General features: G+C 37.7%; 1 protein-coding gene across 1 annotated transcript in view; it reads left to right on the top strand.

Moving 5' to 3' along the window:
* Nucleotides 1-4,394: 4,394 nt before the first annotated feature.
* Nucleotides 4,395-16,572, top strand: part of TFPI (tissue factor pathway inhibitor) — a 35,296-nt gene continuing 23,118 nt past the window's right edge. Inside the window, exons 1-2 of the mRNA XM_054380924.1 lie at nt 4,395-4,428; nt 16,423-16,542. Of these exons, the coding sequence (XP_054236899.1) occupies nt 16,428-16,542 (115 nt within the window). The 5' untranslated portion in view covers nt 4,395-4,428; nt 16,423-16,427. The remainder of the gene's footprint in view (nt 4,429-16,422; nt 16,543-16,572) is intronic.

Genomic DNA, 16,572 nt, shown 5'->3' with positions numbered 1-16,572 from the left:
GCTGTGACATGCCATTGTACATGAGAAACAGCAACTTCTACAGTGCTTTCAGAAATTCTGCAACAGCCTTGCACTGTGTAAGGTGATTAGTGTCTGCACTGAGGAAAAGTGCCTAGGGAGCTTTTACTCTATATGCTGACAGTGACTGCTGCATCTTGGCTTTGACATTAAGCTCACTGGGGCAAGCCAACTCTGCTGGTGGTATTTTTCCTGTAAGCTTGCTACCTGGTTCCTTATGAGGCTTCAGAAATGCCTGTGCTTTTTCATCTAATTCAAGCATCAAGTAGAAGTACTTAATCATATTTTGTTTGTTGAATACAGAAAAGAGGAATCTGTTGACTCTATGAAAAGTTTGACAGAGCTTAGCAGTGGAAAAATGAAGTGGCATCACTAGGGGGCCACAAAACATCACAAATATCAATATTGTTAAAGACCAAGCAATGTCACACCATGAGAGGCATTTGGGTTACTATCTGGAGAGCAGTTTGTGTAAGCAAATGTTGTTGTGCTTTCTCTGGCTGAGTTACATAATAAATCTTTCTTCAAGGATGATGGAGCTCAAAAAACCCCAAAACTTTTCAGATAGTTTTGTGCTGCTTTATTTCTGTTCTGGTACAGTAAACCAAACCCAAGATTGTACATCACTTTCATCATTTGTGCATCATTTTCATGTCTGAACACCATGTATTTATCACTATGGTTGAGTATAATGTGTTCTGCTAAAGCCTGTCCACTTTGTACCAGTAAAGCTACATCATATAGGAGAATTTGAATTTGAAGTTTGCTGTCTTTTCCTCTATCCGTTTTGGTGTCGACATGACCTCCAGTCCAAACTAAGGACAGACATTCCAGATGCCACTTTGCCCCAGTCCTCTGAAGATATTAGGTTATTTATTAGCCCTTTTCTTCCTTTTCTCTGATGTCTTGCTGGCACTAACAGTGCTGCCACACTCTAGTAGGAATGTGGTAGTACTATGGGAGATGGTGGAGCAAGTTGTGTGGAGCATCTGACACAAAGTCATTGGTGTAACTCAAGAAATAGAGTGGCATTTTTGACCTACGTACTGTAAGCATCTTTTTCCTAGGACTTTTACTATTAGAATTGTTATCTTTGCCAATCTTCTGCAGACCAGTACTCATGACAGTGCTCCAGGCTAAGGTGTATTCTGGAGTGGCACATTGCATCCTGGTTTGGTGCTGAAAAAAGTCGGAGATATCACTAGAAAGAGCTCCAGGAGAGAATCTGCAGCTGATGGATTTCACTTGCAGTCAGAAACTAGCTAGTGTGCTTCTCAAGGTGTGTCTATTAGTTCTTCAGGTTTGTAATGATGCTCACATAAATCTTCTCCCACCCTTCTCTTTTTTTTTTTTTTTTTTTTTTTTTTTTCATTTCCTGCTCTCCCAATTTGTGGGTAGGAATTCTGTGTACTATGAGAAGGCTAAAATCTAATCATCTCAACTTTGAACTCTGCAGAGCCAAACTACCTTTGAGTATTCCAGGAATTTGTACAAGGCATTTTTTTTATGGCATGTGTGGTTTAGTTTACTTCAGCTGTCATTTTGCATGTATCTATTTAGTGATGCATAGTGAGGAATAGAGGTTATGAAAAATGCTGCCTTGTGCCTGTGTAATCTGACCCAAAAAAAAAAAAAAAGAAGGCAGAATTTGTTAGTTAGCCTTTTGGTATCTGTACTGGAAATGGTCTTTTGTTACACTGATTCATTAATGTGTACGGTTAGTTCCTGCCATTGCATAACTGGCCAGAGCATGACTCTGGATTGACCTCAGAAGTCATGTGAAATGATGATCTTCTGGACTGCAGCTTTTGTATTAGCAATCGAATCACAGAGCACATGCTGTAAATAAACTTGAAGAGGGAACATAATGATGATGTAACATACTCAAAGGTTAAAAATTCCCTAAGAAAAGATTCTTGGGTTTTTCAGAAAAGCACCAAGGCTTAGATGATCTCTTAAGAAGCAGCAGCTGTGTCAGTGAGTTTCGTGAGTTGGGAGTTACACTTTTCGAGAGGTTTCTAGATTCCAATATGACCGTTGCAATGACTAGTTTTAGAACTCACAAATTTCCTCTTGCTCATCTTGAAAGCCCCTTCTAAAATGGAAAAAAACCTGGTATTTAGAATTGTAGGAACCTTTCCCACTGTGGACTATTGACAACTATTGACAACTGTCTTAAGCTATCAGCAGGTTTCAGGGCAATCCACGGGTTAGTGTGATTGTCTAGGCAGGTCATAGCTGACTGGAATTCCTTGATCCCACCAAAGGTTCAAAACAGTTTTAGTTTTGTCTTCAAAGTCTGATAGCAGTTTCAACTGAAACTTTTAAGTTACAGTTACAATGCAAAGGAGCATAGAGAATCTCCTGACAACTGCATGTAAGAACTGGAGAGACATTAACAGAATAGAAAGCAAGAATATTTCTCTTAAAATGAAGTACTGTTTCCTTTGAATAATTCCTTTTGGATTTGTGTTCTTCATGCACATGGGGGTATTTTTACACTCATCTTGTTCTACTATTTACCTGATTACTTATTCTAACTTGTAATCAAAATAAGAGGTTTGATTATATTATATATTCCCTGAAGTGTTTTTCTTTATATCTGAGTCTCAACTTCTTTGACCACGAGAAAACAAACATCTTTTAGCATAGTCTTTTTCTTCATCTCTGTATGGACTATTTCTTTCAGAATCACTTTATATTATTTGGCACACCAAATCTGAGTGACCTCAGTGAGATCTTGTGAGAAAAGAAGGAATTACACTAACATAGTATGACAAAACCTTTGAAAAATCTTTTAAATAAATAAAAAAATTCTCATTGAAATGAATAAAGCCCACCTGAAGTTTTGGCCAGTATATAGGTAGGAAATATAATTGCATGGACCAGTAAATTCAGATCATTCAGTGGTATGACTAAAAATGAAGCAGCTCATCTGTAAATGCCTAGTAGTATGAGTTAAATTTGAAACTGTTGCTGGCATCCACATAGATGCAAAATATGGTTTGGGGTCTTTTTAAGTCTACTTGGATTTGTTTCCATGTAAATGTACAGACTGAGATTTCTTTAAATCGTGGTGTCATTTTAGCACAGCTGTCTCATTACAGCTTACTTCTGACCTTCAAAGTAATTTATGGATAGCGCTGATTGATATTCATTCTTAACACATGGGCTCCTAACATGTGTTTTTCAGAGGCTTCATGTCACAAATGATTGACCAGTTCCACTTAACTGATTTTCCTGAGTTGTGTTGCTCCTTGCTTTACCTGACCCAGGAGTTGGTAATTAGTAACTGTGTGGTAGAACCCCACCCCCATCATTTAAACTGCCCCTTTGTGAGTGCTTCCAGTCTGTTTCAGGACAGTTAATCCATGTGATTATTGACCCAGTTAGTAGTCAGTATACTCGGCTGACTACTGACTTCACATTCAGAAGTGTTACAGACAGGAAGAACAGGCAGGAGATCTAAGAAGCTGCCAGGAGCACTTGTGTCTGGGTCAGAGACAATTAACCTCTTAACTGACTAAGAAACTTCCAATATGTTTCAGGCTGGTGATGAACAGATAAATATTACTTTTCAATGACAGTGATTTAACGCACCTGTTTGTCTTTGCCAACAATTGCAGTTAGTTACAGCTACTAACTGTGTTAAATTCTTCTTCCTCAGCTGTTACTTCTGTCCCTTGCTGTTTAATTCATTATTGGGGAATTTCTCATGCTTTGTGTCCAGGACTAGGATTCTAGTTGTGTCTCTCTACATCCAAAAGTTACAAGGTTTCAGTCTTAACATTAGAGTCCCCATCCCTGTTTTCCACTTCTTAAAGATGCTTTAAATTTTAGTTTCAGCACATAGTAGTGTGTGGTTTGTAAATAGATGGTATGTTCTAGCTGAAGACAGAATAGTCTTTGTAGCACAGCTCTAAATATTGTGATGAATGCAGCTCAGATCTGCAACAAGTAGCATGACTTCATCTAAAACCAAGCAGACAAACCAAATTGGACTCTTTAAACAGAAGTGAACATGGCATCTTCGTGAGCCATAGCTCAGCCTGCCAGGTACTATGAGGAGAAAATCCTACTGCCTGCATCTCATTCTTTAAAGGTGCATTTCATTTTAACCAGTATGTTCAGAAGAAAACAGTTGCTTTAAAGTGCAGGCAGATCACAAAACTTATAAACAGGAAGCGTGCCTGCCGCTGCTGCAGGGCGATCCCATGCGCTCTACAAAGAGCAGCAACAGCGAGTATCTGATTAATCCGCAGGCAGCAGCCTGCTCTGGGAAGATCAAGTTGCAGTTCTGCCTTTGTAGCTTTACACCACACCCCTTCAACGTGAATTAGTAGGAGAGGTTCCTATCCAGCGCTGATTCAGGAATTCTTTATTTCTTCAACAACTGTTGCTAGGAGTTTGGTGAGTACTTTGTAACAGACTTTCAATTTAGCAGGAAAGATTAATTTGTTTTTCTTTATTTAGCAGAAAGCAGTATCTACTGGTGTGTTTTCTTTAGAATGTGGCAGATGTTTAGATTCAAAGTTCAGCGATGAGTGCTGCAAAAAGGGAGACTTTTTTTCTGTAAATTTAAAACAGCAGGACGATGAATATACTTCTGTGATTACTAATACAACTTATCTTTCTTTGTCAGAATCTCAGGCTAAGGTATTCTGAGCTTTAAGACAGTTCTTTGAAAGAAAGCCATCCTAAAGGTGAATATATTGTGATCAATACCTAGAGATTGATAAAAAGCTTCTGTTTTTTAAAATGTCTCTCCCCTACATTATCTCCAGAGGAAGCTTGACTCAGACAGTGTGGTCTGCCAGGCTAATTCAAATCCTTGTAAGGCATATAACATGTGAAGCAGTTGATATTTTCACAGTATCACAGGATATCAGAGGTTGGAAGGGACCTCAAGAGATCATCAGGTCCAACCCCCTGATTTTGAGCAGTACATTTTAGGAGAGTCAGATTAATCTGATGCTACTATAAGTCAATTTCACTCACAATGTATGTTGAAATTCTCAAGAAACTAAAAAGGAGAGTAACGAATAAGGCTTACAGTGGTGCCAACATGACAAGTAAACACCACTCTCACCCTGAAACCCCAGAATATAGACAATTTTTGTAGTATTCTACTTGAAAACCGTGTTTTAGAAAATCTGCCTACAATTTTGTGCTTTTGACAAAAGGCATGGGAAAAGTGGACTAAGGAGAACAATACCAATGTTGAGGGTATGTGAAAGGTCAGTGTGACTCAGTACTCTAGAAATTAGTCATCAAAGTATTTAATGGAAAACATGTAAAGATAAAAACCTTCCTTCCTGAATGTCTTATGGACAGACGCAAAGACAGGAAGGCCAGCTGTCAGTACAGATATGAAGAGCAAAGGCATGCTGTAGGAATTACTAGGCACCTACTTGGGGAAAATTGACAGCCTTTGCCCTTTATAATCTTTTTCCCATTATTTGATTCTACTAGGAGAGACTTTGTGATTGTCTGTGAAGGCACCAAGTATCTACATCCACGGTAAATATATCTAGATTGTTGTTCAAGCTGAATTTCAGATTGTAATCTACTTTACCTTGTGTGAAATGCAGACAGCAATGCCGAGGAGATAGAGATGATTAAAACACATTCTGCTCTGGTCTTTTCTCCTGTCAAGTGTGTCCCACATGAAAGAGTTTATTAAAAAGCAGTCATGTGGGCTTGATAAATCAATTTCTTTGACATCTTTATAACTTTTATGCTGGACGATCTCCAAGTGTGCTTTAAGTTGACTTCCAGTAATCTTTATGTTTATCCTTACATTGTGCATTGCAGAGTTTGTAATCTGGAGACTGAATGAAATTAAGCTGTCTGGTGTAGTTCTATGACCTTTAAAGTGCATTTAGCCTTATAGTGCAGTACCCACGTTTGCTAACATTGCTGATGAAAACTCAGTTGTTACTCATCTATCTAACATACTAAATGCAGAATAGCTGTAAGTTCAAGTTTCATGATCTTCTTGACTCAGGACAGAAAAACCAAGTAATGACATTGACTTTATCTCTCCTTAATCTCATCAAAGAGTTATTTTGAAAGTCTAGTTGTAAAAATTAATAAATTGTTTGAATCTATTTTAATGTTTAGTGTCAGATCTAAAGAGCAGTGAGGAGGAGTGTACAAAAAGGAGACAGAGTTTCTTTCACAGAGGAAATGTTAAGAGATTAGGGGGAAAGTGCTCCAAGATAGAGTGTCTAGGAAACAAAACAAAGGTGTAATAGATCAAACTTCCTAATGGGCTTTCAGAGAACATGTCGGAGCCTTTAGTGAGTTTGAAATCTCACTTCTAGCTAAATCAAACCCACAGTTAGAGAAGGCGAGTTACTGGATTCCAGATCTAACCTCAGGGACTGTTTGCATGTTTCTCCAGCAACCCTTCCCAATTAGATGCATAAACAGGAGCAGAGACTAACACTCAGATTGTCTCTTCTCCAGTACAGGGACACTGATAACCTTTATGCTCTTCTTTTGATCCTGTGGATCTTGAATATAAGTAGTTTAAGTAAAGGGCAAAGAACACCTATTGTTGTCATGGACATATCAATAACATTAGGATTGTTTCTGGAAACATGAGTAATAAGTCTCCTCTAGGGGAAAAAAAAGAGAGACATTAACACTGTCTTACACAGTTTGGAAAACTGTTTTAGCATCTAAATTTACTTTAAACAGGTGATTCTGACAGTAACTTCTGCATTTAAAAATGAAGTGGTAGCGACTTGAAGTGCTTTATAACTATCATGATTTCATTGGTGTGTATGCAGTATTTTCTGAGAATGTATGCCAGAGGGAGTCAGAATGGGAGAAAAGAAAATGAAAAAATAGAACAATCAAGGTTTGCATGGCTCTCATATATTACAGCTTTGGAGCAAAATTAACATGAATCTAATTCCAGTACTTAGTATTGCTCTTTGTTTGGACTACTACCTACTTCTGTGTGTTTCTCTTATGAAACTCTTTTTACTTTGCAATAGGGACAGAGTGCCCCTGGGGACAGAAGGAAGCAAAACCATATGGGGAATTGTATCATTAATTTCCTCTCATAGTTATTTCACAGTAAAGTAGACTTATTTTTAGACCTTTAAATTTTCTCTCATAATTCCTTTGTGCAGGTTCCCTAATTATTTCCTGTTGCCGTTAATACAGCTGCTCATTTTCCATCCTCTCTATTGTTGCTATCTTCCTTGATATGTGCTGTTTGTCACTGAGTACACCCCTGAAGGTAACTTCGGTAAATTTGATTTGATGTTTAGTGAAAAAATTAGACTAGGTGTTTGAACCCAAGGTATTTGGACACAAGAAAGTTCAAACTTCTTCCAGAAAATAGATCATTCCAAAAAAGCTGATTTTAAAGCAATTATATTGAAAATAGCACTTGCAGTAAGTAAATTAAAAATGCAAGTATTACATGGAGGTAGTACTTAGCTGGCATGGCTTTTGTGACCTGCATAGTATATTAGCATCCTCTGTAAACATTTTCTGCTTTGGTTGAGAAGCAATCTTTTCCTCCATACTTACACAATCTTTGACACCATGAGGTTCTGGACAATAATTTATGCTTTGACCAGACAGAGAAATGTAGTGTAGAAAGATAAGCCTGATGTTTTCTGTGCTCTGAGACTGATGAATGCTCTGGGTCCGCAGAACTGCCACCCAAATAAGCAGCACTATCTATACTGTGGTGGGAGATGAAGGGAATTTTCTCTCTGCAGTGTTATTTTATGTTGGGCCTAAGTATTTGCATGATGGTGATCTGAATCCAAGGATATTCCTACTGATGGCATGTAAAACATTTCTAACCTATGTGATGATCTAAAGCTCACACATCCAGTGCAGTAAACCTTTATGTGGTGTCTCCATCTGGGAAGCTAGGATGAGCTAAACTTGCTTGACAAAGCAAAGACACTGGTGTTTTGATCTTTGGTATGTGTGCAAAATATCACATGTGTGGTGATGAGGTTACAAAAGGTTAATGGTCAGTTATAGTCAGAACTGGTGATGAGGTATCAGCGTGGCAGGGAGCTTCCTTCTGTGCCTGCCTGGTATATTTTCAGCAGCTGACAACTTCACTTCAGGGAAGTCAAGCAGTCGTGTTTCTGTAGGGTGCGCAATGTGAACTTAGGCACAACGGAGGTTGTAACAAGTACACAGGACTGAAATGACTCTGTTAGGAAAGAAGATTGCGGTAAGTCAACTGACCTCTAAATACATGGCTATGTATCAGTAAGTACATCTGAGATGTGAAAACATACACTGTGGTTTTGCAGTCCAAACTGCTGGAAAAAATACAGGCTGAGGTTTTATAATGCTCATGTTGGGACTGCCATGCTATGTTCCTAAAACTATGATTAGTATTGCTGCTTGTCTGTTTTGCTAGTGGCTTCTTTGCACTGTTACTATTGCTGGGATGCTGAAGGCACTTATATTTCTGCTACAAGCAGGTAGCTTCTGCCCCAGTAGCACAGGTTTGAGCGTGGCGAGTGCTGTGTTCTGATTTTTCAAGGTATATGAAATTATGTGAAGTAGTAATTTGGTTTAGTCCACATACAAAAAATTCTTGTAGGCACAAAATATTTTCTTTCCTTGTTGAAAGCTACAAAAATACGCTGTATACATGGAGTAGAGATTTACCTTAGCTTGGGATGTGGCCTGTCAGACAGATCCTGTTGCCACATGTAAATAACTATCTTATTTCTTTATTTGAATCTCACCTCTATGAGGTGGAAACTGAAATTCAAATAGTGATGTCAGTATATCCTTTATGATAGACTCATAATGTTGGACTCTGTGGAATGTGTTTTATTTTCTGTGTTTTTTTCCCCTATGTCTAGCAGAAGTAGCTACAAAATCATTAGTTGTTCTCCATAAAGGTATCAGTAGTACTTATATGATTTGATGGAGGCAAATTCAATGTTCCTGTGAAAAGTGCAGCTATTTAAAAAGATCACTCTTAACTTCAGCATTTATAATTCACTTGGACTGTCAATCAGGTGCCTAGCACAGCATGAGCAGTAAGTTAGAAATATTACTTGCAGGCTAGTGCAAAGGCATAATCTCACAGTCTCTCTGCCTCCAAGAATATATCCAGTTACCAGCTCCTGGGGGATGGATAACCTGCATGTGAGGCCCCAACTCAGCCAGGTAAGAGAAAGAACTCAGCAGAGGAAGAAATCAGGGCCATTGAGCTGTGTCTCAAGAGAAGATAATTTGAGACAGGATAGCAAAAGTACCCAGTACCAGGAGTGAGCTGACTAGAAGGGACTAAGTAGGTCCTGGAGCTAAATTGGGAAGATAGAAGTCAGTTTTAAAGCACAAGAGAAAGCAACTGGCAAACGAAAGTGAAAAGAGAGGTCTATGGCTATATGTAATAGAGAAGGGTGTTCCTGTAGTAGGCATATTAATTGTGGTGGGTTGCTCTTAATTTCAATTTTGAAACATTACAAAGTTTTCCTTTCCATTCATGTATCAGTTGTTTTGCAAAACAGCATTTACAACCTTAGTAAAAACAGGACCCAAGTGGGACTTTGAATCTGAAACAGTGATGTCAGGTTATTCAAGTTTTCAGCATAAAAGCCCATGAAGACCTTTGATTTTTCACTTCCCAGTTTTTACTTGTTCTCAGTTTTCACCTGGGAATTTAAGAGATAGAAATATTGCTGAGGAAGAAAATTTTTATGTTAAACAATAAAAGGTAGATAACCACTGAAGTTCTCTTTCACAATAACAAGGAATTTTGAAGCTCTTGAGGGAATCTGACAGTCTCTGATCTCGGGACTGATACAGACTATTAGGATAATTGGGGGATGGAGAAGGTAGTTTTGCTAGTCATGGTTTGAATCAGCACTGTTTCTATGTTGATGACCCACAGTAGACTGCCTCCTCTTTTATTAAGTTACAGTGACACTGCAAGGAAGACTTGCTCTGGAAGAAGTCAGTTTTGAATGACAGACCAACCCTGACTCTTGGACTTAGAAACCTAAGTTTACATCAGAGCAGAGGTGACAGAATTTGTATTTTCTTCAGTATTCATACTTACTCCAGAGCAAATCAGAAAACATGATCCTTCAAACAGCTGTAAAATAGCTCATGTAATAAAAATCTTTTTGAAGGGAACTCACTGTACCAGTTGGGAGACATTGCTACAGGCACATCTAATTAAATCTGTCATGCAAGAAATCATAGGGTCATATCATAATGTGTTGGGTGCTATAATCCTGTCTAATTAAACTGTTTTATCTTTAGGTTTAGGCTGTGCTACATTCGGCCTCTGATTATGCACATCCTATCTCCTGCTATTCATGGCTTTATTTGCTTACATCCTTTGACTTTTTTTTTGTGTGTGTGTATATGTGTGTGCACTTCTGTTTCCTGGGCTGCCAGTATGAATGAGTCACTTTTGCAGTCATAACAATGTCACTTTATGCTATTTTCTAAAGCTATTTGGTTTTGGCTACTACTGGAAATGCTGGCTTTTACTTGGCTCATTCCAGTTAGCCATTTAAATACCATGCTGAGAAATGTTTGCTTCTAAACGTTCTGCTAACTATAGAAATTGGATGTTGAAGAGACTGAGTAGAAAAAAAAATTATCTATATACAGATATAAAATATTTGGTCTAGAGATGGCAAGCTGCATGGAGAACACATTGAGTTTTATAGTGTCTTTAGCAAAACCAAGTCTTGAGAGCTTTCTTGCATTTCTGTATTTAGGAGACAGGATGAAATAAGCCTTGTTATAAGACTAAGTGATAAGGATCTACTATTGGGAATTTCCTTGACTGCTTGTGGTCTGCTTTGTCTACTTATATGGCAGTTTGAGAGAAGTTAATGGCATTATTCACAAATGAAATAATTTTAATTAAACCAGTAAAAAATATCAGTGCCAATTATTACTCAGACCTTTGATCCCCTTTGTCAAGTAATTATATATACAAATGTCTCATTCCAAAAGTAGTAATCTGGGAGCAGTAGAGTGCCAGCTCCTAAGAAAATGTCTTAGGAATATATGAAACTTGCATTTATGACACTTGGATGTAGAGAAAAACTGTATTAATGCTGGACTGATTCCTGACTGCCCTAAATTAGAACTTTCCTGGAGTAAGGTGCTATATTTACTTCCAAATATATTCAAGATTTGGCCTAGATTATCAGACTCTTTAACATGAATCATGTAAACTAAAAATGTTTAAGGAAAGACAGACAGTTCTTCACTAATGTGTGTGATATTTTACCCAGCCAAATGTCATAGATAAGTATTTTGAATGGTGCTTTCCATATAAATATGATAAAAAATTTTAAAAAATCATTAAAAAGGAAATAATATCTAAGAGGTTTAGAGCTTTAAAATTGTGTTACTGGGCAGATGGACATTAAATCAGAAAACTTGGACTTTTCTAGAAGGTTTGTTTTTTTAATTGAAAAAACTGTGCCAAGTTCACTTTGATCTTGGATTTCACTCTTCATTTAAGACTTATAAGAAATAATTAAACTACAGAAGGATTCAATCATTTCAGTACTAAAACCTTCATCCTACCTCCAACCATACCTGACACAGTGTTGTGGGAATGTGTGACCTCGGGGGAGGATTAGCAAGAACATAAAGGAGATTGTATCTGGTCAGTAGACTTTGCAGTAAGGCAGATAGGCAGTTATAGAGCCTGAATTTTTCCTCTTGGGAAACTGCCCAAGCACCAAGAAGCCCTACTTTTGACAGAGTGTTGTTTTAAAGGAACTTAGGAGTTGGGTGAAAGACTAGAAATACTGTACGCTGGTAAGATTTTTGTTATCTGCACAAATGTACTAATTTATCCTCATAATCATGTAGTGACACGTATTTGCTAGGTCATGATATACAGAATCCTTTCTATTTGCAAATTAAAACTAGAAAGTTATTAAGGATTTCCATCTCTGGCTGATTGTTTCCTGTATTTCCCTTCTAAATGGAAACAAGCTTTTGGGAATAATTCTAATGGGGAGCAAGCTTTTGGGAGCTGGTTGAGTTACCAATCCTGGATGTGTTTAAAGGTCGTTAAGATGTGGTGCTTAGGGATGTCGTTTAGGGGTGACCCCTGTAGAGTAGGGTTATCAGTTGGACTTGGTGATCCTGAGGGTCTTTTCCAACCTGAGTGTTGCTGTGATTCTGTGAATAGTGGATGATTGTGTTAAAACAGATTGCTAAATTTTGAAATCTGAATCTGTACTCTTCAGATGCCTGGAAGAAGGAACTTGAGTCATCCAAAACCAAATTCAGATGGAATTTTCCTGAACTAGTGAAAGGCTTTTCCATAAATTACAGAAAATAAGAGTCCAGGTGCAAACTTGGAATGAATCCATAGGCAATTGAAGTTGTGGATGATTTGTGGGTTCCATTATGAAGGGTCACAACTGTGTCAATGCTTGCAAATTAAAACTGCTAAGGAAAACAATGTGCTTAGAAATTTCCCCTTTCCAATGTCATGTAAAAAACTGCAAATGAAAGCATATTCTGTAATTTTTCATTCCCGTGGACTTGCATGGAGCCAGGCACAGTGTAAATGTTGTTATGGAGTATCAAATCAGAAATTTTTATTACATTTATGCTTTTGTTCAGCCTAGATGATGTCAAACTATCACTACCTTTATTTACACTATAATACTAAATGGTTATTCTTGTGCAGCTTTTTGCAATTTGTTACTTAATATTTCCTCCCATGCAATTTTTTCTTAGTTAATGTCCTAACTCAGATCTCTCAAATCATAAATACAGTCTTAAAACAAATCAGGTTACCTTGAACAGAATTGTTTTAATCCTCTTTAAAAGCATGAGCAGACTTTTATCAAGGGGGAATAAAAAGATTTGTTGTAACTGTTTCTCTAACCTTTGGATAAAAATGTAAAATTTTCCCAAGTTCCTGTACCACAAAGTTTTGTGAGGAAGAAAATCTGGTATTCAGCCAAGTGCGTGGTGAGAGGAAATATGTTTTTGGAAATCACAGAATGGACTGCAAAAGATGAAAAGAAACGTTACCTCTATTGACTTTGAATGGAAATCTAGTCCATGGATCTCCTTCTCTAGATGTTTTCTTTGTTTTGAATTTGTGTTACCACAGAATCATAGAATCAATAAGGTTGGAGAAGACCTCAAGGATCTTATATATTTCTTTGATATGTTCAAAGATTCACTTCTTATGGATGCAATCTGTTTCTAGTGTCTGAAGTCTAAGACACTGTTTTTTCCAAGTAGTGTATAAAGAGATCTATTTCTGTGGATCTTTTGGCATTAAACTTTAGCACTATCACAGAACCTGATCAAATTCAGGACAAACTTCCTGAAGCTGTGCCAGTAATGTCAAGGTTGGCCATCACCCACGGTGTGGAACAGTTAATTTACCTTCAATTTAAGTTACAGTATGTCCTCACAAAAAAAAAGTGGGGAGGCAATACCTGTTCTTTGGTTTACAAGAGATGCTGAAAACATCCTACAGAGAGCATGCTACTGCTAATGTCAGGTACTGTAACTCAGAAGTTTTCAGTGGGTAGCAATGAGTATTTCAGTACAGACTCTTCCTTTCCTTAAATGGTGCAATACTTTAAAAAGTCAGTGGTGAGATAACATGGGAGGAGGATGGCATTAGAAAATGGAAATAATTAATGAGCACATAATGATTGTATATATACTAGACTTTCAAACACACTGACAAATGAGGTAAGGCAAATGAGAGCAGGGGAGGTACACAAGTAAATGTAGACATTAGCATTAACGAGTGTAATTATGCCTAAACATCTGGCATGTTAGAGGTGAATTGGTCACTGATAATAAATCCATTACACAATGCCATGGGTTTTTTCCCTGTGTTTTAATGATACTGTATGGATATCTTTTGGTTAGCCAAGCAGCCCATAAGTAAATCCTACAATAAAGATGTTGAGGAAAAATTATTTATGGAGCAAAAGGATCACAGAGGAATTAGATTAATTAAAAAAATTTATTAAATTAATATGTAAAAAAATCTAGGAATGTAAAACTGGTGTTCTCATTAGAAACATGATTAAGGACATCACTATTTCTTTGAAAAATACCTGAAAAGGACAGATTGTAGCTGTTGCATGTTTTCCATTTCCATGATGTTTCAGAATTTGCAACACATTGGATGCTGTTCCAGGAACAGTTATTACATCTGTAGGACAAAACACCACTTTCTGAATTTGTTTAGAGAAGTAAAAACAGGCTTTGAGGAAAGGTCATTTGAACATCATGATTAATATCATAAAATGAGACCTAAATTATTTGTGCCAGACATCTTGCCAAACTTCATACAGATAAAGGAGATTTTATGTCAATCTGGAAACTGATCTTAGAAGGAATGAAAGACAAATGCACTCTTGTTTATTTTGGCAGCAATGAAGTATGGTGAAAAAGTTAATGCTGTCATATTTTCTGGTTAAAACAAAAATTCCTTTGATCCCAAAATTCTGTTCCTTCACAAAACAAAAGAATAAAGACATCTTAGTGTTTTTGACTGCACTATATGCTGAAACCTTCTAAAGAGAATTGTTAATTAACTAAAGTTTGTCAAATAATTAGTGCTATTCATGGCCAGGTCTGTAATTTCACCTAGATGTAGTTTTAAGAACATGTTTAATTTTTAGTACATATGCTGCAAGTTAGAAAAACATTGTGTTTGCAGCAGGGAATATAACTGGCAAGCTGTCAAGAGAGAAATGAGTTCTGGCTCTGATTTGGTGCTGAAGGTACCATTGCAGCTTCTGGCTCTGGAACAGTTTTACTATGATTTATTTCTGACTTTGTAGACAAAGATATATCACTCAGAGAAAAGTTTAATCTGTTAGAGATGACTTCACAGAATCACAGAACATTAGGGGCTGGAAGGGACCTTAAAACGTCATCCAGTCCAACCCCCCTGGCAGGGCAGGATCACCTAGAGTAGGTCACACAGGAACACGTCCAGGTGTGTTTTGAATGCCTCCAGAGAAGGAGACTCCACAACCTCTCTGGGCAGCCTGGTCCAAAGTTTTGTCACCCTCATAGTGAAAAAGTTTTTCCTTATGTTCACATGGAATCTTCTGTGCTCCAGTCTGCACCCATTGTCCCTAGTCCTGTCACTGGGCATCTCTGAGCAGAGCCTGGCTCCATCCTCCTGACATCTGCCCTTCACATCTTTGTAAACATGAATGAGGTCACCCCTCAGTCTCCTCTTTTCTGGCTAAAGAGCACCAGCTTCCTCAGCCTTTCCTCATAAGGGAGGCGTTCCACTGCCTTCGGCACATTTGCAGTTCTGCACTGGACTTTTTAAAGCAGGTCAGCACTGTCTCTTTAGCCTTGCTGCTATATAGCTCTGTCCCAAGCTCACTGACAGGTCATCTTATCTCCTCTCACAGCCCCTCTTTCACCCACTGTTTTAGGTGATGCAGGGGTGGCATCTTCACAGGTATGTAAACAAAAACACTGAAGGCAAAAGAGTGAAGAGGTCAGGAACTTCCTTGTCCATAGATTTTGAATTTTGAATAAGTTAATATTAATTAACTTGGCCAAAGTTTAGTATCATATTTTAAGAAAAGAGGATGCACATAGGGAACATATCTGACGGTAGCTAACAGAGATGCTAAGCCTATTCTCTAATTAGAATTTGGAGATCCGTAAGGAACTTTCAGTTAGTTAGAAAATATGTATTTGTAAAACTGTTAAAGCAAAAGTTTTCCAGAGGTACTTTCACACATGCATGTATAACGTCATCTTTGGCAACTTAAACAGGCCAGCTGCCATGGAATAAGTGTTTTCTTTGTGTGAATGACTATGGTTGCAGTGATCCTCTGTAAGGAAAATATAGTAGCTCTTCACTTAGCTGAAGTGAATTAACTACAAGTTACAAAATACGTCTTAAAATATTGAAGCCCATGTAAAAATTTCACTCCTGTGAAATGCAACTTACAGGAAAGTCCAGGAACTTGATAGCTATAAATCGATGGAGTATTTGTTAAAAGTGGAATCTTACATTACTGGAATGAATCTAGGGATCCACTAGAGTACAACTTTTTTGGACAGATTTGACATGCCAGCCAACTATATATTGTGTAAAATTGATCATGACGTGAAAAGTACAAATTGCTCATTTTATATGGTATGTTTTCTGAGAGGTGATTTCAATTGTAGTGGAGATGGGATGGGAGACCTGCAATCAGCTGGGCACAACTATAAATCTTGCCTTGATTTTTGTTGTGCTGACACTATAAATACACTAACATGGCTCACATTATTCCCAGTGCTCCCAGTTTGTGTATCTATCCATACAGCCGTGCACTACCCTGCTAATGAATTTTGCAGAGCACTCAAGGCATTTATTGAAGTGTACATTGTCTATTCTATGTTATACAGGAAAGATGAAAGGAAGGAAGAAGAAATGGTCCTTACCTTTAACCTTAATCTTGCTGTTCATCTCTATCACTGGGAGTGCAACTACTGACCTAGATGACAGCGAAGAGGAATATGTTTTGGGTAAGAGGTTACAAAAATAACACACAAACT

This window comes from Indicator indicator, chromosome 5 (genome assembly GCF_027791375.1).
Source record: "Indicator indicator isolate 239-I01 chromosome 5, UM_Iind_1.1, whole genome shotgun sequence".
Taxonomy (NCBI): Eukaryota; Metazoa; Chordata; class Aves; order Piciformes; family Indicatoridae; genus Indicator; species Indicator indicator.
Note: the sequence above shows the minus strand (reverse complement) of the source record. Positions and strands in the feature narration are given on the sequence as shown.